The sequence below is a fragment of the Haemaphysalis longicornis genome, unplaced genomic scaffold (genome assembly GCF_048455015.1).
Source record: "Haemaphysalis longicornis isolate Haplotype H1 unplaced genomic scaffold, Haemaphysalis longicornis Haplotype H1 scaffold_64, whole genome shotgun sequence".
Lineage (NCBI taxonomy): Eukaryota > Metazoa > Arthropoda > Arachnida > Ixodida > Ixodidae > Haemaphysalis > Haemaphysalis longicornis.
In genome coordinates, this window is record NW_027526415.1 from 164,144 (window position 1) to 191,200 (window position 27,057).

At 47.5% G+C, this 27,057-nt stretch overlaps 1 protein-coding gene across 4 annotated transcripts; it reads right to left on the reverse strand.

Annotated features, from left to right (window-relative positions):
* Positions 1 to 8,047: 8,047 nt before the first annotated feature.
* LOC144144178 (uncharacterized) lies at positions 8,048 to 20,159 on the reverse strand. Of its 4 annotated transcripts, XR_013317184.1 has the most exons (6): positions 19,540 to 20,158; positions 19,362 to 19,435; positions 18,283 to 18,546; positions 13,962 to 14,124; positions 11,712 to 11,833; positions 8,048 to 8,267 (listed from the first exon to the last, which is right to left on the reverse strand). XR_013317184.1 is itself a non-coding variant. In XM_077675544.1 (5 exons), exons 1-4 carry the CDS (start codon positions 19,483 to 19,485, stop codon positions 11,716 to 11,718), a joined length of 669 nt encoding a protein of 222 aa, XP_077531670.1. In that variant the 5' UTR covers positions 19,486 to 20,159; the 3' UTR covers positions 8,048 to 8,267; positions 11,712 to 11,715. The 4 variants fall into 4 exon arrangements, 1 of the variants encoding a protein (XP_077531670.1); XR_013317185.1 differs by lacking the exon at positions 19,362 to 19,435 and having other exon boundaries at positions 18,283 to 18,561; positions 19,540 to 20,156; XR_013317183.1 differs by lacking the exon at positions 19,362 to 19,435 and having other exon boundaries at positions 19,540 to 20,155.
* Between the last annotated feature and the right edge of the window lie 6,898 nt (positions 20,160 to 27,057).

The window sequence follows — 27,057 nt, forward strand, 5'->3', positions numbered from 1 at the left end:
TCGAGCTCATCCCCTTCATCCATGGCGGCATGGAATTCCTCACTGCTTATAATCATCTCATTTTTCATTTTGCGTACTCGCCTATCCACTGCGCCCTCGACCGTGACGGTCGACGCATCGACGAGGGGGCCATGTCACGAAGAGAAGACGACGAGGACAAAGTTGTGTGCGTGGTACGTGGCTTTGCTTGGTTCTGTGATGGACGCCATCATGTAAATATATCGCTTTACATTCAACCATTGTTCCGGTCATTCGTCGTCTTCTCTTCGTGACATGGCCCCCTCGTCGATGCGTCGACCGTCCCGGTCGAGGGCGCAGTGGATAGGCGACTACGCGAAATGAAAAATGAGATGATTATAAGCAGTGAGGAATTCCATGCCACCATGGATGAAGGGGATGAGCTCGATGCACCACGACCCAAGAACAGTGATGCACGTCAATGCAGCTGAAACGCCGAAGGCCCTTGGAGATGCGTCGGTGTACTGGGCGGGGGAGCGGAATCGTCGTCTGTTCTGGTCACGGTGGGTTACTTCTCGGTTGGTCGCGGCGGCTCGTCGGCTGGGAACACGGGACTGGGGACTTGGTGATGTTGGAAATAGTAGCGAGGAGGAAGAAGAAGAGACCGTGCCCTCGAACGGAGCGTGCACTACTATCATTATCATTGTACATTGTGTTCCATCCTGTCCCATTAAAGCGGCGGCTCCCGTTCGGGTCCCACCTACGCTCTGAAATATGTGCCTATTTTCATGAAGAGCCACACACGCCCATGCTGGTGTCCCCAAAACATACCAGCGTTTGCGCTTGCGGTACTACTGGCGAGGCATGTACCGCTTCGTTCGTCAATACGTCCGTTCGTGTGTTAGATGCCAACGCCGAAAATGTCCTCCCCGCCAAGGAACTGGGCCTTTGCAGCCCTTACCCTGTCCAGCAAGACCATTCGACTGTGTAGGAATCGACCTTTATGGACCTCTTCCTCGCACTGCAGATGGCAACCGATGGGTCGTTGTTGCTGTCGACTACTTGACCCGGTACGCCGAGACTGCCGCCCTGCCTGATACTACCGCACGCGAAGTAGCCTCCTTCCTACTTCGGCACTTCATTTTACGGCATGGGGCGCCCCGTGAACTCCTCAGTGATCGAGGAAGGGTTTTTCTGTCTGAAGTTATAGTGGCCCTTCTTAAATCCTGCCGCACAATTCATCGCACCACCACGGCGTATCACCCTTAGACCAATGGACTCACCGGACGTTTCAACCGCACTCTGAGTGACATGCTTGCTATGTACGTCGCGGCGGACCATTCCGACTGGGACGCAGTACTACCATTCGTGACCTACGCATACAACACCGCCACGCAGGCCACGACCGGCTTCTCTCCGTTTTTTTTTGTATGGCCGTGAACCTTCATGCACACTGGACACCATACTTCACTATCGGCCCGATGAGTCAGAGTGCACACCCATCTCCGACGTTGCCAAGCACGCCGAAGAGTGTCGTCAGTTGGCCTGATCGTTAGCTACGGAAGGTCAGCAGCGTCAGAAGTCGCACCACGACGAAACGACTCCCGCTCCTACCTACTCACCAGGGTCGCTTGTCTGGCTGTGGGTTCCAGTGTCTTCGCCAGGCTTGAGCAGTAAACTGCTTTCGCGCTACCAGGGTCCCTACCGCATCGTCAAGCGGACGTCCCCAGTAAATTATGTGGTTGAGCCCCTCACTCCGTCGCCCGATCAGCGTTGCCGCGGCAAAGATATAGTCCATGTTCAGCGCCTCAAGCCTTACATTGACCCCGTCGTAGTTTCATCTCCCTGAGTCGCCACGATGGCTCTTTCGTTCCCGGGGGCAATTGTAAGGAAGACCGTCGCCAACACCATACTCGTTTAAATAATGTAGGAGCGTGGACAGCACTGGTCATTCGAAATACGTGGGTATGTGACACAGAAGCCACACACGGAAAAGGCACCAACTCGTGGATGTCCCATCGCCATCGCTGGGACGAAGAAGTCTCCTCTCGTTGGCTTTCCGTCTCGACTTGCTGGACAGCGCGACTTGGTGCCTCGGTGGTACTGCTGCTGCTGGTGCGGCTGAAGAATAAAGCCTGAAAACCCTCTTATAGTTTAAGGACTGCTCGAGAGATATGATTCTGCGATTCGTAAGTGCATTGTCTCCGGCCATGCTGAAGTTGTACTTGACAAGGAATTGGTAGACGGGCATACCTACTACATGCCACATAGAGAAGTCATCCGCGAGGACTCACTCACAACGAAGCTACGGGTAGTGTTCGATGCGTCTTCTTACATCAAAGGAGAGAGATCGTTGAACGGCTGTCTGGAAACCGGCCCGAACCTTAACCCGGATCTACTTCAAGTTCTCCTTCGCTTCAGATGGTACTTAATACCGATGACAGCAGACATCGAGAAGGCGTTCCTGCAGGTAGAGATCCGAAAAGAGGACCGGAACCTGTTCAGATTTTTGTGGTTTAAGGAAACACCTGCTGTTCCTTTTGACGAAAATGCCGTAGAGGTTTGGCGGATGACGAGAGTTCCTTTCGGATCTACAGCTAGTTCATTCATGCTCCCGGCTACTATACAAGATCACTTGAAGACGCAAGCCGATCCGCATGTACAGAAGCCGCGTCTTCTAGAACTGGATCCCGCCACACTTGAGGCCCCGGTGGATGTTGGAGACTAGCGGGCGACGAAGAAGAAGAGACCCAGCGCTCGAGCGGAGCGTGCATTACTATCATTATCATTGTGACCAAGTCATCGCCATTAAAACGGTCGTTCGATCAGGGGTCCCACGGCTTCGTTTCCTGGCGGCGCACCCGCAACGAGGTGTCCGATCCGCAACATTTGGTGCCGAATCCCAAGGGAAAACGAGCGGCTCCCACCGACGTGGGCAACGAGCGACGGCGACGACGAGTTTCTTCTAGAAACGGTCGGCCAAGCTTCGTCCTTCTCGGAACCGCACCCAGGGAGACAACGCGCGGACCGGGCTGCCTATCAAGCGAGTAAGCCGGACTTTTTCGCTGAACGATGGACTGGCTGAAGGCGAAACGCGCTGCAAGGCGAGCCCAAGCGAAGAAAATTTCGAAAGAGGCGACAGCACTCATCGAAAGCGGCTGCTCCGACCGGCTCGCGCTCCGGAAGGTGTTGGACAAGGTCATGGCTAGCCGCGAGGAGCTTAACAAGATCGACGCCCAGGTCGAGGACGCGGTTCCTGTCGAGGAGCTGGAAAGGGAGTACGAGTCGGCAGCCCGTTACAACGACCAGACACTCGAGGCTCTGACTCGCCTTACGTACCGGCTCGAGGAACTCAGTGTCAGCAGCACGGCGCAACCTGCCCCCTCGGCTGCGATTAACACGCCACATGCCCCAACGACGGTTCCATCCCAGATCACTGGACCTCGTCTCCCAACGCTTACCATCTAGTCTTTTTATGGGTACGTGTGTCAGTGGACGTCGTTTTGAGAGTAATTCAACGGCGCAGTCCACACCAACCAGGCTTTAACCACCACCGAAAAGTTTCACTACCTCCGAAACTACCTGGAAGGTGACGCAGCAGCTGCCATCGCCGCACTGCCAACAACGGAGGCGTGCTATGAGAGTGCAATCCAGCAGCTCCAGGACAGGTTCGGGGACAGGCGCCGGATCGTACAGCGGCATTTTAGAAACCTCCGCGAGCTGCAGCACGTGACGTCTCTCTCGGAGGAGAGGGAGCTGCGCAGACTTTACGACTGCGTCCAGCTGAACGTCCGCTGCCTCAACCTTCTGGACGTTCCAACGAGCAGCTTCGCCGCGATGCTGTACGACATTTTGCTTGAGGTTCTGCCGGAAGAAATCGTCGTGGCGTTTCACAGGCACGTCCGCCTCAAGAAAATATCAACGGGCATGACATCATCTTCGTCTGGGGATGAAAACGAAACGGCTTGCCGGCAACTGGAGCAACTCTTGCGGTACACGCAAATCGAACTCGAGGCAAGAGAGCAATGTGCTCCAGTGGCGACTCCTACCGAATCGAGTGACCCCTTCCAACGTAACGGGCAATCAACGTCAACGTCCGTTCTACACGCCTACCAAGATGTGATGCTCAAACGAAACGTGCGCTTTTTTTGCAGATCGCCAAAGCACACGAACGAGGCATGCCATGCTTCTATGAGCATTCCTGAAAAGAAGCGGCGGCTCCCGTTCGGGTCCCGGCTCGGTCCGAACGGGAGCCGCCGCTTTAATGGGACAGGATGGAACACAATGTACAATGATAATGATAGTAGTGCACGCTCCGTTCGAGCGCACGGTCTCTTCTTCTTCCTCCTCGCTACTATTTCCAACATCACCAAGTCCCCAGTCCCGTGTTCCCAGCCGACGAGCCGCCGCGACCAGCCGAGAAGTAACCCACCGTGACCAGAACAGACGACGATTCCGCTCCCCCGCCCAGTACACCGACGCATCTCCAAGGGCCTTCGGCGTTTCAGCTGCATTGACGGGCATCACTGTTCTTGGGTCGTGGTGCATCGAGCTCATCCCCTTCATCCATGGTGGCATGGAATTCCTCACTGCTTATAATCATCTCATTTTTCATTTCGCGTAGTCGCCTATCCACTGCGCCCTCGACCGGGACGGTCGTCGCATCGACGAGGGGGCCATGTCACGAAGAGAAGACGACGAGGACAAAGTTGTGTGCGTGGTGCGTGGCTTTGCTTGGTTCTGTGATGGACGCCATCATGTAAATATATCGCTTTACATTCAACCATTGTTCCTTTCATTCGTCCTGCCGCCACGTAACAATATCGAGATGGCGTTTTTAAGCGTGGCGACATGAAGAAAATAAAGCCTGTTTATGAGCGTGCATCATCATCATCATCCCCACCTCTTCCACGACCACGACCACCACCAACACCACCACCATCATCATCATCATCATCATCATACTTGTAAAAAACTCCAGGATAGGCCTCTCCCTTAGACGTTTACCGTTCGGTTTTGCGATCCTCGAATCAATTCTTTGCCAATTAATTATCTTATTTCATCCTTCCATCGGGTTATCGGTCTTGTCCTACTTCCAATCAAGTATCTCAGTAACCACTCCATTGCCCTGGTAGTCCTGGTTCTTTCAACAGCAAAGCTGTTTAATCTTTCAGTTCTGCCTTGGGGCGTTGCCAAAAACCTCAGCCCAGCCGAGCGCACGTGAGCGTGCGCCTCCTGAAAAGCGCCAGACGTAGTCTGGGCTTGCGCGTCTGCTTGCGCCACGTGAGGAGCTCGCAAAAAATACCAAGAAAAAAAATTGGCCGCGTATCTGCTCCTTTCGTTGCAAATGTCGTCAAAAGACGATAGTATTTGCAGACATTTGCCAAAGAAATGCCCCCCTTTGCTATCCCGCTCACCTTTCATGCTGTTTCTGTACCGTTGCGCTCACCCTAAGGTAATTGCGCTAAAGGTTTGCTCAAGGCGATTTGAATTTACCGCGTTCCACTGCTACAGGCCCTGTTCCTCGATGTCAGCGCTGCAGTACGGCAGAGACGCGCGTGAATCGAGGCGGCCGACATCAAGGTAATAGAACCGCGTGGCCGTGCTCCACGTGCGCTCCAAACTGAACGCGGAACCTAGCTAGTGGAACCTTTCGTTGCTGTTGCCGCGTGATTTTTCATTTGCCGCCAGGAGGTGGCGCGGGCAACAGCAGGCGGCGGGTTTCTGCAGTAGATGTAGAATGTAGATGTAGATGTATCATTTGCTATTGAAAAACCAAGCATCCATGAATTTTTTTAATAAAGGAACACTGTAAAGATCACTTGTGTGCAAATTTCCTGTCTTATATTTGCGTAATGTCGTGTTTTTGTTCAACAAAGTTGACAAGTATGAACATATAAACCGGGTTTAGACGCTCACATTTGGCTGTGAGTATATCAGACTATTGCGCAATATTTACTTTTCTTTGGCCGGGTGGCTGAATGGAGTCACAGACAGACAGAGAGACAGACAGACAGACTGACCAAAATTTCTGGGTTTAAGTAGCCCAAGAAAGACTATCGTCTTTAAAAATACCGAGTGCACGTGAGCGTGCCCCTCGTGAGCAGTGCCCGGCGTCGTCCAGCTCAACCTTTGAGAACAGTCTGCAGCTCAACGTTTTGTGGCGTGATCGCTGGCGTGCCGTTCTCCTCGCCAGTTCACGTGCGTTCACGCCTGAAGTGGGGAGAACAGACGCCGAGTTTGCGAAGCCGGTGTCCGTGTGTTCTAGCGAGTGCTAACGCAGTCCACTTTGGGAGAGATGTGAAAGCCTACGTACAAAGCGATCCGGGCCTGCCACCCGTGGAGAAATTTCAGCGGCAAGTTCGGAAATCAATGTGAGCTGCAACATCCGGGTCTCCGACGAAGGGAGAGGTCGGGCCAATAGCTGTGCTGTTTCTCCAGCCTTGCACCACTGGTGCAAGCTGCGCTTTCTTTTTTTTTCTTTTTTTTTTGTTAGAACCATCGAGCGACAAAGAAGAACACACCAACATTTGGTAGAGCGGCTGGCTGGTCTTGAAATGTGAATTTGGGACGTTACAGCCATACTTGCTGTGATTTTATTTCACTTTTTTTATTCCCTCCCTCAATTTTCTTCGTCCCCCCTCCGTCCTCACTACCACCACTCTCTCGACTTTCCGCTGCAAATATTGCCTGTTCTCCTCATCTTCTCCGATGCGGCTGTGGCAGTGCGCATTTTTTGTCCCAGTCTGGCTGCCGAGACCTGAGTGAAGCTGAGCCTTATGGGTTCTTCCATCTATTATGCATGCGACCGGCTGCTCGCTTAGCTGTGCACGCTCTGGGAGAAGTAAGAAGCCGCCGCTCTTTTCCCGATGTACGAGTTCCCATTGTAATGTGGGCTCACCTGGCAGTGCGCTCGAATGAGTGCTCGGGCCGTTTATTTGTATTGATTACTCTCTAAAGCAGCTTCAGCTCCTTTCTCCGGTCTTATCAAATTAAAAGGCACAGCGAGTTGACGGCTCCATTATTCCGCCTTCGATATTTCCACCTTCGAGAGGAACCTGCCTTTTCCACAGCGAGGCCAATTTGTCTCCCACAATAAAAGCGCACGTAGCTCGAGCGGTATGCGAAAAGGCTGGGAACCAGATAGTCTTATTTTTTCTGCCTTGCATTATTTTCGAAAGATAATTTGTTAGCAGTACAGCTGCTTACAGAGAAGTTAACAGAAATTCTTTGTGTGTTGGGACAGGTGACTGCAATTGTACAATCGCATACAAAGAATACAATGCACGATATACTGCCGCGTAGCGCCAGAGAATGTTCCCCGAGTGACAGCCTTTTGGCAATCTTCGCGAAAGCTTGTGTGAGGCCGTTATCGTTCCACGGCGTGAGCGCAGAATCTCGTTTAACTTTTGAGGTGAATATCAGGGCGGCTGAAGAGGACCGAAGAGTGGCTGCACGGGGGCAGGCAGGAGAGTGCTTACAAAATTGTGCATGAAGAGGCGGTAAATGAGGGTATCCGCGTGAACAAGCACACTGTAAAAAAAAATGGCCAATTTTACGGAGAAAGCTGCTGGTAAAATGTTGCCGGACACAATTCCGTTATTTAGACAACGGAAAGAATTTTAAGAACGGACATTCCGTAGTACGGAAAGGCCGTAACAAAACACACTCCGTTTTAAAAAGCACGTCTTTCCGTAATTGACAGAACCTTGACTCCGTAATATAATGGGCACACCGTATTTGGTAGTACAGCAAGACCGTAATAAAACAAGCACTCCGTTTCAGGAAACCTGCCTCCCCGTAATTGATAGAACCGTCACTCCGTAATATAATGGACCCACCGTATTTGGTGGTACAGCACGACCGTAATAAAACAAACACTCCGTTTCAGAAAACCTGCCTCCCCGTAATTGATACAACCTCCACTCCGTAATGTAACAGACCCACCGTGCTGCCCACTATGGCTAGACCGTAATATTACTGGCATTCCCTAGTGCAAAACTAATCTCTCCGTAATATTGATAGATTGGCAATGAGTTTTATTTTTTCAATATGTAGTTCTTGGCATATGCAATAATGAATACAGCTGGTAGTTGTCGAAATGTTTATTTTGGGTGAAATTTACAATATCTATGCAATGTCAAGATTCTGCTGTGTAAGAAATCCAAGAACACCAAGCACTTCTTAGGTGTTGCGAAGGCAGGAGCATTAATAGAGAGTTTTAGCTGTCATGTTGTTGGAGTCTTTCCAAACTTGCTCAAGGTTAGCTGTCATGTTGTTGGAGTCTTTCCAAAGTTGCTCATGGCAGCCTAAAAAGAAGAAAACAAGATATTAAAGCCCCAGGCATCACTTATTTGAGTCGTGAACACCTGGGAATTCAAAAATATGTGCGAAGGTATGCAGCACTATTTCTCAGAGCCTAACACGTACGAAGTCCACTAATTTTTTCGCAGTTGTAAAGGTGTAATTAGCACATCGCATTTAAATCTAGAATGTGTAGGCCATGTCCGAAGTTAGTGCTGCCAATTTACACAAACTTAAGAAAAAAGCTCATTCCAAAGACAGGTTCTACAAGTTCTCCCTCACACCAATCTCCTTGTCAACTGCTGAATCTGCCTATGACAAATGACTGACAAGTCCACAGGGCCTAATTTTGTGGGCTACCAGCGCATTTATCTGTTGAACGTGTCTGTGAACATAGTCAATACTAACCATGAAGGTCAAGGTCAAGATCAACATTTTGAAGGTCAAGATCAACATTCGAACATCAACACTTTGAAGGCTGGGGTGGCGTGGAAACACACTGCAGTGTGCCATCCTTTGTAGTTGACACAGCAACCATGAGTGGCGCCTAATGATTCAACCGACCTGGATAGTCTACACTCGTTACAGTGGATCCGGCAACAACGAACTTCCAGTTACAACAGACCATTTGAGTTTGTTTGGTGCCCATGCATTTTAAGTGGAGTTCACTTCGCTCATAATGGACCAGGCTACATAGCACACTGTCGGTTACAACAGACTACATTTTTGGGCAAAAAATAGCAGACTTTCAAGGTGCCAGCCCCAATATGCCTTTTGTTAGTTTATTTCAGTGAAAAAACTGTCTAGCAACAATGTCGGCATAGAACTGTCTAACAACAATGCCGGCATAGAATGGGTCGTGGGTGCAGCCAGGCCAAGCCAGTGTCGGAGGACTTTTTTCGTGCAACCAGCGGCAGGGTAGTCCCTTTCACTGTTGGAATAACTACGCATTATTAACGCTGTCGAACATGGCAAAAAGCAGGCCGACATCGCCATAAGTACGGGCCTGTCCAAGCAGATGGCCTGCTTTTCCATCAAGAACAAGGATGCTACCGAAAAACATGACTCCGGTTAGGTTGAAGAACAGTGGCGCAAAGTGGTGCACACAGAGGTTAAACATACCCTCGTCAGTTAAACCCCATAATGCATTAATCAATTCCCAGGGGTGAGACAACTGAATCACATTTGGGAGCAGTTTTTGAAGCAGTGAAATCTCAATTTTGCAGCAGAAGAACCTTGATTTGGACCAGAAGCACAACATTTATTATGTCACCTTAGGAGCCTAAAAAAAAATCAAATTTTTGGGAAATTAGGGGGGGGGAGCAGTGCACTTTCGAATCGGTTCTGAACGTACATAAAACTGAAACCACCTTTCAACAAAGTTTTTTTGTAATAGAGTATCACAAGGTACGAACTGCACTACCTTTTTACAAACCATTTTTAAATTCTATGCATAGATAGCCTGGAGTTCCGTTGAAAATATCGAATTGAAAAACTAAGCAAGCGTAAGGCATTTTTATTATCGTGGGAATGCTGAGATTATTATTTTTAAGTGCGAATGCACTTTATAAGCGACCCCAAACCATCCACCGCCGGCGTCGTCGGCGGCGGCGGCGGCGTCCGCAGTGCTCCTCCATATTTAAAAAAGAAACAGCATCCGGCGCCAGGTTTCGATCCGAGGACTTTGCGGCCGCAGCGCGACGCTCTACCGACCAAGCCACGGACACGGCGCTGATATCAGTGTTAGTGACGCGCCTTATATCTTTAACGCATTCAAACTACGTCGTCAGCGGCGTGCGTTGGCGACTCAGAGGCGTTATAGCGGCTTGATAACTGCGTGGTGTACACGTGATACTACAAACCCGATGGAAGAGATGGAAGAGAAGGCGGCGAGGCGGTGGGCTGCGGGGGCCGAGCGCAAGCGCCGCAAGCGGGCCGACAACCGTGCATTCGCACTTTCACATTCTCCCCCTCGGGGAAATGCGGGAGAATTTTTGTAATCTCAGACTCGGCTCTCTGCACAAGTGTAGAGCCACGGCAAAAGTTTCACAAAGCGAGGTGACCGACGTCGCACCCCACCAGCTGTTGAATAGAGAGGTGTCGGTTTGGCGTAGTGGCCATGGGTGCAGCCGGACCAGGCCTCCGTCGGTACCGTGAGGCTCCGTGCAGGAGGCTGGTGCGAAACATTTCAATTCCCCAAGGTGCACATTCACAACGATCGTAATTTGAGTAACGTTGGTATGTTTAGCCACCTGACTTTTTGCATTAAATTTCACTTCAGATAGATGAACCATTATTACTAGCGCGCAATAATAGCCCCTCCTGCTATCGGACACTGCTTGAACATTTTCTAGAGAATTTTTGCGCTACAAAAAATTTGAAATGAGCAAAACTCCTTGTATTGCTTGTGGGGCATGCTGAGAACATATCTGCAGATGTGGCTCAGACGGGATACACAGCTTAAAGGGACAGACAACCGAATTTTGTCGAGTATATATTCTCTATCCCAAATGAAAGGGCATCACTTAGAGCACCTTGACGAGAAACGGTTGTGCTAATAACGGCGCAGAACTTCCTAAATCGAAATTTTTAGATCTACGAGCCGTATGTGTCCCTCCCAAAAATAATTCTGGCAACCACGACATAGGGTAGCTCGGCAACATACTTTTGTCTGTATGCGAGATGAAAAACGCTATTTAAAAACTTGTCCCCAGCTAAAAAAGTTTGAATCGCAGGCTTTCCTGTTCCTTTATGTCTGTTTTTAATGCAACGGTCTTTTTTGCACGAATGCGCCATCTGTTGGGATAGACGATAGGTAGAATTTGGCTTCACATTGTAAGGGTGGGAAGTTCGATTCTCCCTGGGCGCAACATTTTTTTTTTTTAAAGCTGCCATTGCCGTATTTGGAAACTGAAATCAAATATTTTGGCAGAACGAACGCCCCTGACTCAGGCAGAATCGTCAAAGCTCCTTCACTAGGTCTGTTTACTGAACGCTTCCGTTGATTCTGGGCATGGTGGTTCAAGCCACACTGAGAGCACCCCAGTGACGGTGGGCGGCATGTTTAGAAATACATATACAATTTAACCTTGTACAAATACTTGTATTGAAAGGTTTTCAATACTTCAATAAACGTTTCAGCAGTTACAGTAGCTGCTAGGTTTGCAGGTCACGTGACAGGGACACATATCATATTGTAGTGTCAAGTTTCGACACTACGAACCGCCACCCTTCCCATTTCAGGAAGTTTGCTGCCAAATTAAAAGTATTTCCCCCAATTTGTTTAGAAATTGCTTGTGGTTACTGGGCAATATAAAACGCTGGCTTTCATATGAGCTAGACAACATATACGCGACACAAATCAGTTGTCTGTCCCTTTAAGCATGGTGCCCAGGCAGCACTACAAATGAGTGTCCCAAAATGACCTAATGTGCAGGTTTTCTACTTACCACTTCAGAGGATCATTCGGAGGGCCTGCGCTAGCTTCATAACCTTTACATTCACGCTGGTTCGTGACTTGCGCTTTCCGTCACATTTGGTGCCGCTCAGAGGATTTATGTTGAAAAGTTGTCTGTAAGATAAACAAGTGAACAATTTTTATTTCAGCCCTATTCCTATGAATTGCAATGATTCTGAATGCAAAAAAAAAAAAATGGGCAGGTCGTGTCCTTCTGTGCCTGTAGCATTTAAGAGCTAACATTACAAATACGCTTTTGAAAGCGTCATGGTTTAAACAAAAGTAGCATGACCAATCTGCTTTTCGTGGATTGGTCATACTCCCCATTCTAGTAAAGAGCAAACACAAAACCATCACCTTGTAGCACATGCTACACAGGCGCATACCCCTTTTAACCACAAATATTTGACAAGTGAAATAATGCTTGCAGCATTATTTCACAAATAAATTTTTATAATAGAGGGGTACGTTTGTAGTGAGGTGGGTGGCTGCGTGGGGCTGAGACATAAATCTGGTTTGTATACTGAGTTCATAGCTGTTGAGGAGTTGAGTTGAGCTGCATGCGTATTTCATACTAATGCTTTTAAATGCGCCTTGTTCTTTGAGCAGAAAAGTAAACCTTGTCCTTCTCGACAGCTATGACCTCAGTATACAAACCAGATTATGTCTCAGCCCCACGCAGCCACCCACCTCACTACAAACGTACCGCTCTTTATTACAATTTATTTGTGCCCTTCATTTGCTGACGTCCCAAAACACAATTTAGCGGGAGAATCAAAATGTTGGCTTAAATTGTTTAATTTCTCAGTGAACAAATCCTTGTTTGCTGCTGGACAAGTGCCAGGGGTACTATAAAACTCCCTCAAATAAAACAAACTCGTATTTTGTCTTCATGGCCCTTTTAACACCTTCCAACACCCTGACCAGACTGCTCCGGTCTGACTGCACACAACTGTCTCCACTTTGCTGCTTCTGGGTGAGCCTCTGACCCTTGAACCAACGCCGCCTGTATAAACATTGCCTAACGCGTCGCGTGCTTTTCAATGGGCAGGGTAGGGACGCTTAGTTCAGGCACTAATCCACTATGTGGCACGCGCTGGCGGACATCCCGTTTTATGTCACTGCTCACGAGTCGCGAACACTGCCCCCACTTCTACGACGTGTGTCTGTCAGCTTGCATGTTGGGTTTCAAAAGCCATTTCGCTCACATGTTAGCTGCGATATGGCGCTAATTCTGGGCCGCACTGGGGATCTCGTTCAACGCGTCGCTCGCTTCATACTTGCTGTATTTTTCCAAAGATAACTGAAAAAGGCGGAACTGAAGTAGTGTAAGAACATATTAATTTTTGGGTGGACAAATAGCGAGCAGAAAAACGATATTTTCCGAGGGTACAGCCAATATTTTACTGATATTTTTCTCTCAGGAGGATGTAGGCAAGAAAAATTGCATACACATTTTTTATTCAGGCACTCACTTTTACCATTACTTTCCAAGAATATCACATGCTTGTAAATTTCAGAAGGTTATAGAAAACAAAACGATAAGCAGCTGAGGGCCCGGTCACACTGTCTGGGCACTTCTACAGTACAGTCCTCAATTTTAAAACTGCGTACTGATGCGGAGTGCGAACAGCGGTGACAAAACAACGCCAAAATGCAGAGGGGAGAGAGCGGGGATGCCCCACTCAGAAAATTTCGGGGCCGGTGATCCACGTAGGTACTCGCGCAAAGCCGGCACCAGCCTGCGGCAGTACAAGTGATTTTGCGCCCGTGGCGCGGTTTTATCAGCAACAGACCAAGACAGACAGTCATGGTGAAAAACAACAAAGCGTAGGAGCGCTGCCTGAGGAACGCTAAACAAACAGCCAACTATTTTGCACAGTTTCCTAGTAGCGGCGCTGGCCGACGGACATGAAAGCACGCAGGAAGGCTACGGAGTGGGAAAGGGTAGGAGAGAGCAGCAGGAGAGTGGCTGTTTGGCCATTTTTCGCTCACGCGTTATGCAATGAATCAATGATTATACAGGCGGCGTTTGCTTGAACACTTAGTGGGTGGTGGCACCAACTCTACCCTAGACTCCGCCACCCACCTTTCCACAAAGCTTCGGGAGAGAGCCTTGGCCAGCTCACCCCTCGAAGATCAGGTACGCTTAATTGGAAGGGGTGTCGATGCAGCCCGAGCTAAAGGCATCCTGGAATGAGGACACCTGTCTAAAGAGTAGGTTAAGCATGATCAAACTCACCTCTGAATGAATTCCAGTGTTGTGGCTACGCTTCCTGGGTACACCATGTTGAATACATAGTAGAGAAGAAATTCCACGCACATCGCTTCCGTGAAGTCCATACCTTCTCCGAACAGCTCTATCTGCTCACACACTACGAAGCATTTCTTCTTAAAGATGCCTCCTGCAATAGTTCATCAGGATATTTATGAGCACAAATGTAAAACAGTATTAGTTTGGTTATTTGATGTTCGAGAAATATTTGCAAGATTCACTAAAGCCATTGTCCGCAATATTGCTATAATATTCAGTGAAGCAGTGGTTTATGCCAAAAATAAGATATCTTCAGAGGTCCCTTATTTCCTACAATAAAATACTAAACTTGGCAAAGTCTCACTAATAAGGGTCGCAACCGGCATAAGCCATTTAATGCTACTATGGGGCAGAGGGTTTTTGTAGTGCACTTGACACTTCACTATACGAAGTCGACCTAGAATGCCAAAACCCACAAAATTGAGGAGCACTACAACATTTCATGGAAACAAGTACATTGAAAAACCTGTTATTGTGCAGTTCATATTAAACCAAGCTGTTATTATGCCTCTTATAGCTTGCATTACCTATAACTGCAATAGCTAGGAGCCTGCAAGTAGACTAAGGAGGACGATGGCACCCACTGCTTTGCTGACTGCTAGTGGCTGACGGGTGGCATCCAGATATATGCCACCTTCAAACAACCACTACCCTAGCAATGAGGTTTACAATACCCGTGTCAACTAAGCGGTGTCCATGTCTGAATGGTCACCACTGCTTAAAGTGGTGTTGAAAAAAAAAAAAAAAACATGCCATTGGGCAAATTGGTAGACACATAAATATGATGACAACGTGAAAAGTTGACAAAGACTTCGCAAAGACGCACAAAGTACTGGCTCTCACTTGTTTGTTGTAAAGATGAAACACGTTCATATATATGGCAATATTACGGCGGTGCCCAGGTTGTACAACCCTTAATGCCAACCATTTAATGCAATCTGCCCTATCCTTCGCCACTATTATAAGAGTACTGACATAAAATTTAAAAGCTGAGCCACTATCTTGAATTCTGCAACCAGACGTTTACATGTTAGTGCAGCTTCCAGTAAAGCAAAAAGCTGCACCCAGAGCTCCTTGATATACAGTATAATCTCGATAAATGGAAATCGCTTAAACGGACTTGCTGCTTCAACGGAACAGTAGCCTGTAAGTTGGTTGGTTTCGTGTTCAGATAACATAAAAAAACTCGGCAATCAGAACTAAGATTTCCGCGTCAACGTGTAAACGGAACTAGAAATGGAACTTCTTGTGAAACCCATTGGCATGAGAGTCAGCTTTTTAAGATTCGTTGTTTCATTTCTCGCCTTAAATCTCCCCCCCTCCCCCCCCCCCCCCCCCCCCCCCCCCCCCCCCCCCACCCTTTTTTTAGTGTTTGTTTCTTCTCTTTTCTGTAAAGCTGTTGGAGGTGTTCCAAAGAACAAATAGTTGCTTGTTTGCACTTACCCATTTGCGTTGTGTGTTTCTTTGTCTCCATCCTTGTATCGTAAGCCTAAGCAGCGCATTAATCTAACCCAAGCGTGATATGAACAACTAGCCCAGAGAAGTGCTTTAATCAGTTTGAAAGCATTGATGGTGGTTGTCGAAAGATATTGTGTGATAAACTGCAACACCGTCTGCGACGAGATGTGCACGGGAAGATATGCAACATGGTAGATGATAAAAATAGATTTAAAACGTAGAGGACCAAGCACACTGCCTTGGACGACACCAAATTAATGGGGGCAAAATAAGTAGAGGTATTAGCAGACGTTAACTTGAAGGGGCATTAAATAGGCTTCCGAAGGTAGTGGTTTCAAATACAAAATTGCTAGACAACATGTTCACGACAACGTATACCAAATATAATACCTCTGCGTAAAGCGAATGCTGCACAAAAGTGCAAGAAAGGTCTTCGCTTCTTTCCTTGTTTACCTGTCAATCCTTGTCGCCATTCTCACACACTCTGACGTAACTTTGCAACTCTGACGCAACCTTCATGGCAAAGCTGGTGCTGAACACTACAGCGTTGCTTTTGGCGGGTTTCCTAAAATCTGCAGTTAATCAGCGTTCCCAGCTGCGGTGGAAATGCGGGTGCATGGTTCGGCAGTTCCGTCGAACGGCACTACAGCACAGCTATCTTTGGAAAAACAAATGTCGATCGTCGCCATCCGTTACACGAGCTTAGCTGAGTTTGTGGATATAGTGCATTGTTTGCAAAGTATGAATAACACCGAAAAACACGGAGAGTCTCTGCAGGTGGAATCGCCGCTACAAGTGTGAGCGTGGCAAGCATCTGCCTGCACGGTCGACAAGGACCCCGCTGTGCAGTGTATACGCGATATGGCATGAACCGCAGCAGTTAAAACTTGTCCCTGCCCGCCAGAGGGGGACTATTGCTTGAAATCAGTTTACAAATGCATGAAAGGGGGAAATAGTGCAGTGAAAGATTGCGCTGGTAATCGTCATCAGCTCAGCTTCGTAAAGTGGTGACTGAATAACTGCGGCGATGCTAAGCCTTTTCTGCGCAAGTTAGAGGGACCTGCTCGCTGCAACAGCGCCAGCTGCAAGAAATGCTAGCGAACCGCCAATCGTAGGTGGAAATCTTCAATTACAGTCACCAGCGAACATGTTGTGTTTGGGACCCCCCTATCTGGCCGTCAAACACTCATTTCCCCCATTCTACAACTGACATACCGACGCAACCACGGCAGTGCGAGCGGCCCGCCTGCTTACTGCCCCACTCAGCTCAGCGCAGCCAGCAGTGGGCAGAGCATACACGTCGCCTGCTAAAAAAGAAAAGCGTGACAAGCAGAGTCAATGGCTGTGTGTACCTCGAAACTGTAAGGTCTCTAAGTGGTCTTGTGCATGTCAGTGATGTCATAGCATTCACACCGATTAAGAGGTGCGAGGACAGGGTGAAAGCTCCAGGCCTTATTGCCAACCCTTTTTATTGAACAATAACTTAGCTAATACTTAACACTTTTAAACCATTTTTTGCGGGATGCTGTTCCTTCAGCGCACAGCACGTAAAATCGCTACATTTGGAACCCTGTTTAGGGCCCCTTTAATTCAACAAGGAAGAAAATCCGTGATCCAAATGAGGACATTACGGTGAAGTCTGAGAAGTAGTCTGCGGTGTGTAATGCGATCAAATGCCTTAGAAAAATTGAGATAAACTGCAGGAGTGTGTAAACCTGCGTCAATGGATGAATGTAGACCCTGAAGAATCCCAGAAAGTTGCGTTTTACGAGAGTAACCCTTGTGAGTTATTCTTAACCCCATGCTGATATTCAAATATGATGATGTAATTTTATAAGTACTTAGTGACTTGAGAGAGAATGAAATGTTCCACAACCTTGTATATGGTGCTTGTTAGGAAAATTGGCCTGTAGTTTAATGGTGAAGCACGGTACCCAGATGGAAAGGTTTGTACTACCTCGGCTATCCACCCATCACTGAGAATAGCGCCTGTTGAGAGACTGAAAATAGCGCCATCAGAATTCTACAGTGTGGATTGTACTTTTCAGTACACTGTAAATAATACCAGTAGGATCTGAAGTAGGTGGAATTTTAAGCTTACCTAAAATAGAAAGTAGTTCCACGTCAGTTTGTATGGTTAGTTCTTCAAGCCTTATAGAAAGATTTTATGATGATGATGGTGTTTAGGTTTTAATGGCGCAAGGCAAACTAAGGGCAAAGAGCGCCAAACAAAAGTCGTGTTATGAGAGCGACATGAAAGTAAAAGTAAAACATTTCAGTAAAAATAAACAAAGTAAGACACAACATAATTAAGATGACTGGTGTAAAGGGCCAGGTTGTCAAGATGCATGATAAGAAATGAGATGTAAAAATTTTACGTCGGTAAGAAACTCGAAAACACGTTTGAGTGAAAACATGGGCTTGTCTCCTAAGAAGAAGTGGAATATGTCATGTGTATAGTTGTTGGAAGTGTTTGCATTGTGTTATGTCAAGTGCCTTGCATTGAATGAGTATGTGGATTACGGATAGGCCCTCTCCACACCCGCTGCATATGTATAGAAACATTTTAAAAGGATTGCCTGGCTTGATTCCATGCGAATGAACCCTTTAAAACAAAGTTCGGTTTCTCTTCCTGCGCCTCCAGATTCTCTTGAATATCCCCACTAACCAATAACATGCTTAAAATGCACAGCACTGCTTCACGAAAATGTTTCCAATAACCAGAGGCTAGAACACTGCTAACAGGTATACATCATGACAATGGAAGTTTGCACAACGTGCAATAACTAACCTGCAAGTACATAATCGATGGGTGCGCTGAATGGCAGCAGTGCCTGGGGCCGAGGAAATGACGTGCGTTTGAAGGGGTGTGCCGAGTGACTTGGTGCCAGGTGACAGACAAAGGAATGGCTTTTCCTGGTGGCGAAGCATACAGAGCACCAAGGGAAGGCCGGCCGCAGCTTAGGTCCAGCAGGTGGTTGGCCAGGGGAGGCCCTGGCAAAGCCTTGGGAACTGGACTGACAGGCAGCCGACCCAGGACAGCCAGCGGCAGCACCTGAAGGTACACAATCTGTGAGTGCACAGACAGTCGTTGAAATACAAGAGAAGGCCACGCAAAGATCAAATGCTTACATCAAGTGGATTTGTAATCGCTTAAGGACATTCACCATCAAGGCAATAATAAGAACATTCCAGCAACATCCAAAGTGAAATTTAGGTCACATTAACGATGTGTTTATTAGACACGCCAGTAATGCGATTGGGGTATTCATGATATATCCAAAGCTTACCGCTACGCTAATTTGCATTGAACGCATGCTAGCAGCTTATCTGGGTCCATAGCTTTCAATAGGGACTAGTGTGTGCTTGTTGAGGATCCTCTATTGCATTGCCTAGCTTGTCTTTGCAAGTTCGATTCTCCAATATAAATCGAGTTGAGAGTGCGGGCCTACAGTTTCCTTGTTAGTCTCTGTATGGTCTTCAATTTCGGGATATTAGGATGTTGACACCTTGCTTAACTTTCATCACTAATTTACAACAATGCAGATGCCTCTGATATCGAGCCCCACAGTTCCCGCGAGCTGCTCCTACGGAATCAAGTGCCCGCTTTTTCGCATGTACACTACTTCCAGGGCATCTCCTGTCCACGTTACTTCATCGTATACCGCAGGCATTCACGAATGTGTACTGATCACAGCGTTGTGCCGCTCACGCGAAATTTCGACGGGATCTGCAGTCGCGAAGGCAGATTTTGGTAGACACATAACGCAAAAACGCATAGGTGTTAAAGAACCTCGCGTGATGTGATCATGTCAAATAATTAGCAGCCCTCTACTACAGCGCGAGCGTCGTAGTTAAGGTCTAGCTTACGCGTAATTTGATGCTGACTGCCGCGGAAACCGTGGACAGGTAAATCCAGGTCGCCCAGAAAGTACGCAAGTCCCCTAGGATTTAAGAGAAAATGAGATGGGGGTTTAGTGAACCGCTGACCCATAAACACCAGAACCCGTTCCAAACAAGTACAGATTTATAAAACATGCCTACTTACCCTAGCAGGAACGATGTTTCCTACGTAAAATCCTTCTTCACTGTCGTCTTCACTTTGCGAACACCAATACACTTTGTTCGGAAGCAATGCCATCCACTTTTGACGCGCAGTCTTCTGAGGCGGGCGGCGATGATCGTTCTTCCAGTGCCCATGTTTTCAACACATGCGTAGGTTGGAAGGACTGACATCGCGCAATAAAACTTCTATAAGTTTGATTTCAGCTGGAAATCTGCAGATAAAACTGATGCAAACAGCACAGCACAAACGCGGGATCCTCACAAACACACACACAATGTGAGACATAGTTGCCAGGCTGCAATAGCAGCACCTCTCAGTTTGACGAAAGTCGTGTTAGTACGAGAATATTGGCAATAATCTTTTCGTTTCTGAAAGCTATAACAAGTTTATATCTTCAAATTGAGGTTTTCATACGCAGAAGTACATAGTAATGAAAAACTCTGACACATTTACATTGATGTTAAAGTAGTTTCGATAGTTTTGACGGCCTTTATTCCGGTCAATTCTCAGCGGTTTCTTTTCCTTTTTTAGAGAAAGAGACGGAACAAATCGCCAACGTTGACGTGATTGGAAGCAGGAAACAAGCGCTTTCCCTTGTAAAAAAAAAAGCTATTAAATTCCTCACGGACAAAAAAAAAAGAAAATCTTTCCCGAGATTTGAACTTGCGACTATCAAAATGATAGCCGAGCATTCTACCACTGCACTATCCTAGCAAGAGGCTTTGGTGGGCTAAAAATGTAGTATAATTACCAAAGTGTCAATAGATATTGTTGCTTGTTTCTTGTTTTGACCGTAGTTTAGACATTTCTCTCTCGCACCGATCTTGCTGACAAGGCCAACTACGCTAGTGTTACAAGCCATATAGCCAAAGCTCCCTTATTTGACCCAACAAAGCTATCTCAGATCATTCCCGATCTCTTCCATGCAAGCGAGGGTAGCCACGAATGAAGTGAAATACGCCGCTAGTTTGGTAACGCTTGTTTGTCACGCACCGATCTTGCAGACAAGCCACATCACGCTAATACGACAATTAATGACAGCAAACCTGTTGTGTAAAACGACTGCTGACAGCAGCGAAAACCTCTGAAGTAGTTAGAGTACGTGGGCATAGCTCAAGGCGCAACATGAGAAAGCAACCGAAGCGACGAACGACGCGAAAACCGTGATGGGTACAGCAAACAGGTACAGTGTGCGGTAGCGACGAGCGAAAAGAATATTACAGGCCGCTCCCAGCGGCCCGTGTGAAAATAGAAGATAGAATCCCTGCCTACACGCCCTAAAATACATCTGCACAGCCGATTGAGTTTGTCGCTAAAGAAAAGCAACCAAGGCTGCAGCAATAAACTGTGCTTGCCTTGGTGTGAGCCAAAGCATGTCTTGACATCGTTGTTTGGTAGGGCGTCTGACTGTTACTTAAAAAAGGAAAAATACAGTGTGGACAGGCAGCTAGGGCACAAATGTGTACGTCTAGCGTCTGTCGATCATGCACTGTTTTGGAGGATACGGCGCAACGTGCTGTTATACAGAAACAAATACTTCACAGTGAACAGTTTGGCTGTACATGGTACGTTTCACTGAAAAAAAAAAAAATGCTGAAGCCCCAGCTTGTTATGTGCTTTTATGGATTAAGCATGTCCCATCAGCAGCTGTTTTCAAATACTCTAATTCCTATTGGAGCATTGTAAAGTTTAAACAGGGATTTCTTCAATGCCCCCTCCCCACTCAAAATCTCCCCATCACCCCATGAGGAGAATTTGGACAATCCCCCAAAAGCGAAATTCTGGATGAACCCTTGTTTGTGCTCAACTTGTGCATCTTCCAGTAAGATCCTTACAAACATTCCCTGAAGGAACAAGGGGTGTCAATTTCACTGAAAATGATAAATGGTGCTTTTTAGTTTTGGTCGGTTGTCAACATATAACGTCCTCAATAAGCACGCACCGGGGTTGCCCCCAAAACCGGTGCAACGCACAGTGCCAGGTGACAATGTGCACCCGGCATGGAGCGTTGATTGAGGACAAACTGAGCAATTCTACCCAAGCACCATCTCTTAAGCTAAGAAAGCAACGCATAAAAATGTTCACAAGTGACAATACAGCAGCATAATGTGACACAGCGCTACTAGAAAGTGATATTTATTGAAGGGCAATGATTATGTGTACATTAAACCCATATCCGTCACACATGCGCAACAATGCACTTTCACCGCTTCAACTAAACAGCTACATACAAGCTGATTCTCATCTTCGTTAAAGCCATGATACGAGTGCCTGTTTCTGTCCACCCTTCCCCTTGATGGTCTAGGCACCGCAGTGACTGTTCATGAAAATTCAATCGAACGAAGCGGATGCAAATCTCCAACTGGCTGGCAATTCATGCAGCCTTCTTTGCAGTACACGAAGTTCATGTCTTCATTTACAATCTCTGGCCGTTGTTGCCTCCGTGCGGAGCCCGTCGCAAGCTATGCCAATAAACTTTTTACTTTTACTCCATCATTGCCCAATGATTTCGTAAGTCATCCTTGTCAGCAACAACATACAGCTCTGTCCACCTTCACACAACTGCACCGATGCGGCATCACCACCGTCGCTGCAGCAGACGGTGGAGGAAGCCGCTTCTCCAGCGTTGTTCGCAATGTATCTTGTGATTGCACCCCGGAGCCCCGTCGACTCCCTCAGTGTGTGGCGGGGCAGCCAAAAACTGCCCCGCGACGGTGTGGCCCGGTTTATGGAGGACAGATGGTGCACACCGGCGCAGTTGATCAAGGATGAAGAGGCGCACCGGTGCGCCCCGGTGTGACTGGTGCAGTTTATCGAAGATACTATTAGTAGAAATCACTGTGTTTTTACGTGTCATATTTAAATGTCACCTAATAATGCTGTCAGTTCACTTTGCAACAGGGTTGAAGAGCTGTGTGTTTAGATCGCCCAGTCCAATTTAGGGTTATTGAATGGTTGGCTGAACACAGTCGACCAAATAGTCCGAGTACCAGTTCAACCCTTGGGCAGACATAAAAACGCCTGCTGGTGTGTATGTAGGGGGGATATAGGTAACAGATTGAAGAAGCAGAGGGAGAGGGCATGAATCAAAACCTAACACACACACAATATTGACTAAGAAACAAAAAGATGTCAAAAGCACCGAAATTTTGAAGCAAGGCTAACACGGTGGGCAGTAAGCGCAGCAACACTCTCAAAATCGTATTGATCCATGATCATATTGATCCAACACTTGATCGTATTGAACCATGACCCATGATGTATCTTTTTGTATCTTTTGCATCTGATGTATCTTTTTTTTGTTCTTGCTGATTTACAGCTGTGTGCAGTATTATATTCTTGCCCCTCCTGCTGAGGCCCTTAAATGGGCCTGCAGTATTCTGTGAATAAGTAAATAAATAAATAAATAAAAGAGATTGTACACAGAAATTACTTTCAAGAGATACGACAGAAAAAAAGAGGTGTGGGGACTCTACGGCGCCATTCACCAGAAATCTGTATGCAGTTGTCAACGGGTACAGCAATACTGCAAAAGAGAACGTGACTAAGAAACACATCCACCTTTCTGTCTAGCCATGCACACCACCGGACCGGGTTGACAAACGCTCTGTGCGAACAAAACTATGAAAATGACTATGACTAAGAGATGCAACAGGAAAAAAATAGAATGTGGGGGGGGGGGGGGGGGGGGTTGTACCGTGCCATTTACAAGCAGGCTTCGATCTGAGGACTTTGCGGCCGCAGCGCGACGCTCTGCCGACGAAGCCACGGACGCGACGCTGATATCATTGTTAGTAACGCGCCTTATATCTTTAAAGCATTCAAACTACGTCGTCAGCGGCGTGCGTTGGCGACTCAGCGGCGTTATAGCGGCTTCATAACTGCGTGGTGTACACGTGATACTACAAAACCGATGGAAGAGATGGAAGAGAAGGCGGCGAGGCGGTGGGCTGCGGGGGCCGAGCGCAAGCGCCGCAAGCGGGCCGACAACCGTACATTCGCACTTTCACATTCTCCCCCTCGGGGAAATGCGGGGGAATTTTATTGGACTGCACCACCGAACGCTACCATTGCGCCGAACAATCTGCATACATGGATGCCCACCCTGCCTTACAGCTGCCTTACAGATTTTCTGGCTGATGAAGTGCGATTTCTTAAATAGCGCTTCCGCAGTAAGGTTCCGCGAAGCCCCCACAATAGTTGATCGCCATCAACTCCGCTGTTTTGAGAAAGCGCTCGCAAAAATGTGTGTGACTGGCTGCGACTGCGATTTCGCACTGCATGAATAGTGCTTGCTGTGCTTTGGTTTTAAGCTTTAGGCTAAATACTTCGGACGATATTGATTCCTTAAGAACTAAATTACCTTCCGTAACTCTGCTTCAGCACCCAAATGACCTTATATTTTCTACAAGTGTGCCGGTCACACACGCATGTGCAGTTTTCAGGCCCGGGGCAGCGACGTCGCCGGAGTGTCGTATACGATACAGCGCTCGTGCTGAGCGGTGTGGGCCTCATGGTCCTCACTAAGTTTATTACACTTTAGAAACTAACGAAACAGAGCCGCATTCATTACGGCACGAATGTTGTCGAGGCGAAGTTTTCGCTTCTCGATCGATTCCCGACGATCGACACGACAATACATTTCTTGCAGTTATTAATAAACTGACCTGTTTCTGTTCCGCATCATACAGAGGAAACGCCCGTATTTTGCAAAGCAGAAAAACATTCCGTTTGACGTGTAACGGAGAGAGCATCCGTATACTGAGGGACGGAGCGCACTTCCGTTAAATTACGGATGTTTTCTCTGTTCGGCATCAAACGGAACACGGCTCTGTTTTATTACGGCCATCTGGTCCGTAATTTGTCCGTAAAATTACGGATTGTTTTTACAGTGCATAAAACCGGGGCACACTAAACTTTGTGACTTATGTGTGTAGTTTTCGCTGTGAAAATAAAATAAAATACAGCGTCCGCAGCATTAAAGGACGTCACGACGTATATAACTGCGAGGTGTTCGCTCAGGAAGTACGCTATGCGCGAGAGTGATTGCCCCCATTGGTTAGCGCACGCAAGATCCTAATGCCGCCGCCAGCCACGGAGCGCTCGCTATCGCCTAATTCGCTTAATCGCTGTGGGAGGAGTGCACAAAATCTTCACCTTCCCTTCCTAAAGAAGGACGAGGGAAGCGCGAAAGCTAAAACTGCACCAAAACCTTCACTGAAAGTGCGTCCAATCAATCCTCAAACCTTCAAATATCGAAATCGCAAATGAAGATCGAACCCATGCGATAACTTTTTGCGCACTAAATAAACACATCTACGAACAATCTAAATGTATGCCGATACTTGGTTTATAAGATAAAGGTACACTATTGCACTCCTTTTTCATGATCGATGCGTGTATTGTCTTATCTAGATCAGTTGCCTTTTCGGGATTCTCCCGTAACCCTTTTGACACAATGAAAGTCCGGTTTGGCGCACGCGCTGTGTGTCCAGATATATAATCAAAGCTTTTCGGTTGACCGACCAGTCTATGGGGAAATTTATTATTTTGTTTTGACAGAATGTTATTCGTTCCACTAAGAAAGCTGTTCTTTATCGCCGGCGTCGAGACCTCTACACCGGCCTTTACTCGACAAATAAAAACATTTCTTTCTCTTTCTCTCGCCGGCGTGTGCATCCTTGTTCCCCCAACTACTTTTCGTTAGTGGCCATGGGCTGTCCACGTTTGGAGTTTGTTTCAGCCGAAACTGTCAAGCTGACTCTCGAGACGGACGTGCGCCTACTAACGACAAAGTACACACTAGCTCACCATATGTCAGACTCACCATGTACATCGGCTTCCGTGTCATAAAGTGCTCACCGGCCTATTATTACACCAGCTTCTAGTCCGGCCTGGCGATCGCCAAAAGCGGAGGTCTAAGCATCGGTTGCCGCAATCACGTTGATCCTTATAAAATGGACCATTATAAAATTCACACGATATCGACCAAGGGTGTTACGACTTGCATTTGGACCTGTAACAGGTACCCCACAGAAAATAGGTTTATCGAGAACCATAAAATACGTGATATGGTGGTACGCCAACAGCTGTCCCTGTAAGTCGCATCCAGTTGGGTTGAATGTCGGTGATTTTTAAGTGAAACTTTAATACACACGCAAATCATGCTAGTATATGGTACGCCATATACTAGTACGTCATATACTTGGGTGGAGGAAACAGAACAATCCTGTGGCAGTTGGCGGCCGCTGAAAGGCTTATTCTCCCGTTATTGACACTTCTTTAGAGCAAAAGCCACGGTTCCCGCTCACGCATACAGAAAATGCGAAGGAACAAATAAGCAAATAAGCGTATTCGTGATAGGCCTTTCACCCAGTATTAAGCATCGTCCTTGGTTTCCAACGAGATCCGCCCACAACTCCGGGCACAAGCAGGAGAAAATCGAAACCGCTCATGCAGCGCTGCGCACTGTAATAATTCTTTCTCCCTTCACCTCGCTGCTTCCAGGGTTCTAACGAACATTCAAAAGGTTCCGAACGTTCCCGCAGCACGCGGAAGTTTTCAAGCATCGGTAGCAGCAGCAACGACGCAGCAATCTGAAGCTGCGTGTGAGGAGGCGGAAGCAACGTCGTCGCTGGTGCCAACACTGCATTAAACAGCGGATATGGCTCAAAAGAGATGCGAACGCGATGAAATCAGCAGCGTGAATCTCTAAAGGGTGAAAGAGAAAAACGGAGTCGTTGTCGTTCTTTTGGCACTCCATTCCCTTCCTATTTATGGTCGTTATGGGAGCGGAAAGAGTTGAGAATGCGCGCGGTGCTCCGGTTGCTGCGCGTGCAACGCCTCCTTTTCGGCCTCTGTCCTCTTTTTCCTATTCCTTCCATCGTATCATTCATGCATCCATGTAAAGAAGAGCGGGAGCGCATTTGTTTCTCGGTGTTGTCTCCCTTCGTCGACATGCGACAAGCGCTTTGCTGGCGAGAGCTTTTGTTGTGGGTTGTTTCATTCCTGTTTGCTTTCTACTTTTAATTTTTTGTTGTACTGTTCTGGACACTATGTCCCGGCAACCTTCGAAGTTATGTTTCGCCGCGTCGGGGGCCGATAGTTCGCGTGATAGACGTTAGTTGCTGTTGCGAGGGTGATTTGCCGTTATCTCCGGCTCCTGCTCGCGACGTTGGTCGCACGTCGGCGAACTGTTTACCGCATTGAGGGAGTCCTCCCCATGTGTGCTTCGCGCTGTTCTTTTTTTGACACAGCCAGACGTGCCCCTTCCACGCTTTCAAACTTTACCCTCCGTTCATCGAGGTAGTTGCAGGAGGCTGTGTCACTGCGTCGTTTCTGAGTTTTGCTTGTCCGAAAGCACGCTGTCAGAAATGTTCTAGTTCGTGTTGTTAATGATGGGAAGAAGGGCTGCATAATTTGATTATAGAATGCTTCAGTGTTGTTAGTTAGGCGAGTAAAGCTCAGGTGAGGGATATGGTGACTACACAAAGCTATACG

Coding starts and splice junctions, on each gene's coding strand:
- LOC144144178 (XM_077675544.1), bottom strand. CDS start 19,485: ATGGGTCAGCGGTTCACTAAACCCCCATCTCATTTTCTCTTAAATCCT. Junction 18,547..19,361: donor CAGTCAGCATCAAATTACGC/GTAAGCTAGACC, acceptor GTGTACCTTCAG/GTGCTGCCGCTGGCTGTCCT. Junction 14,125..18,282: donor CATCGATTATGTACTTGCAG/GTTAGTTATTGC, acceptor GAACTATTGCAG/GAGGCATCTTTAAGAAGAAA.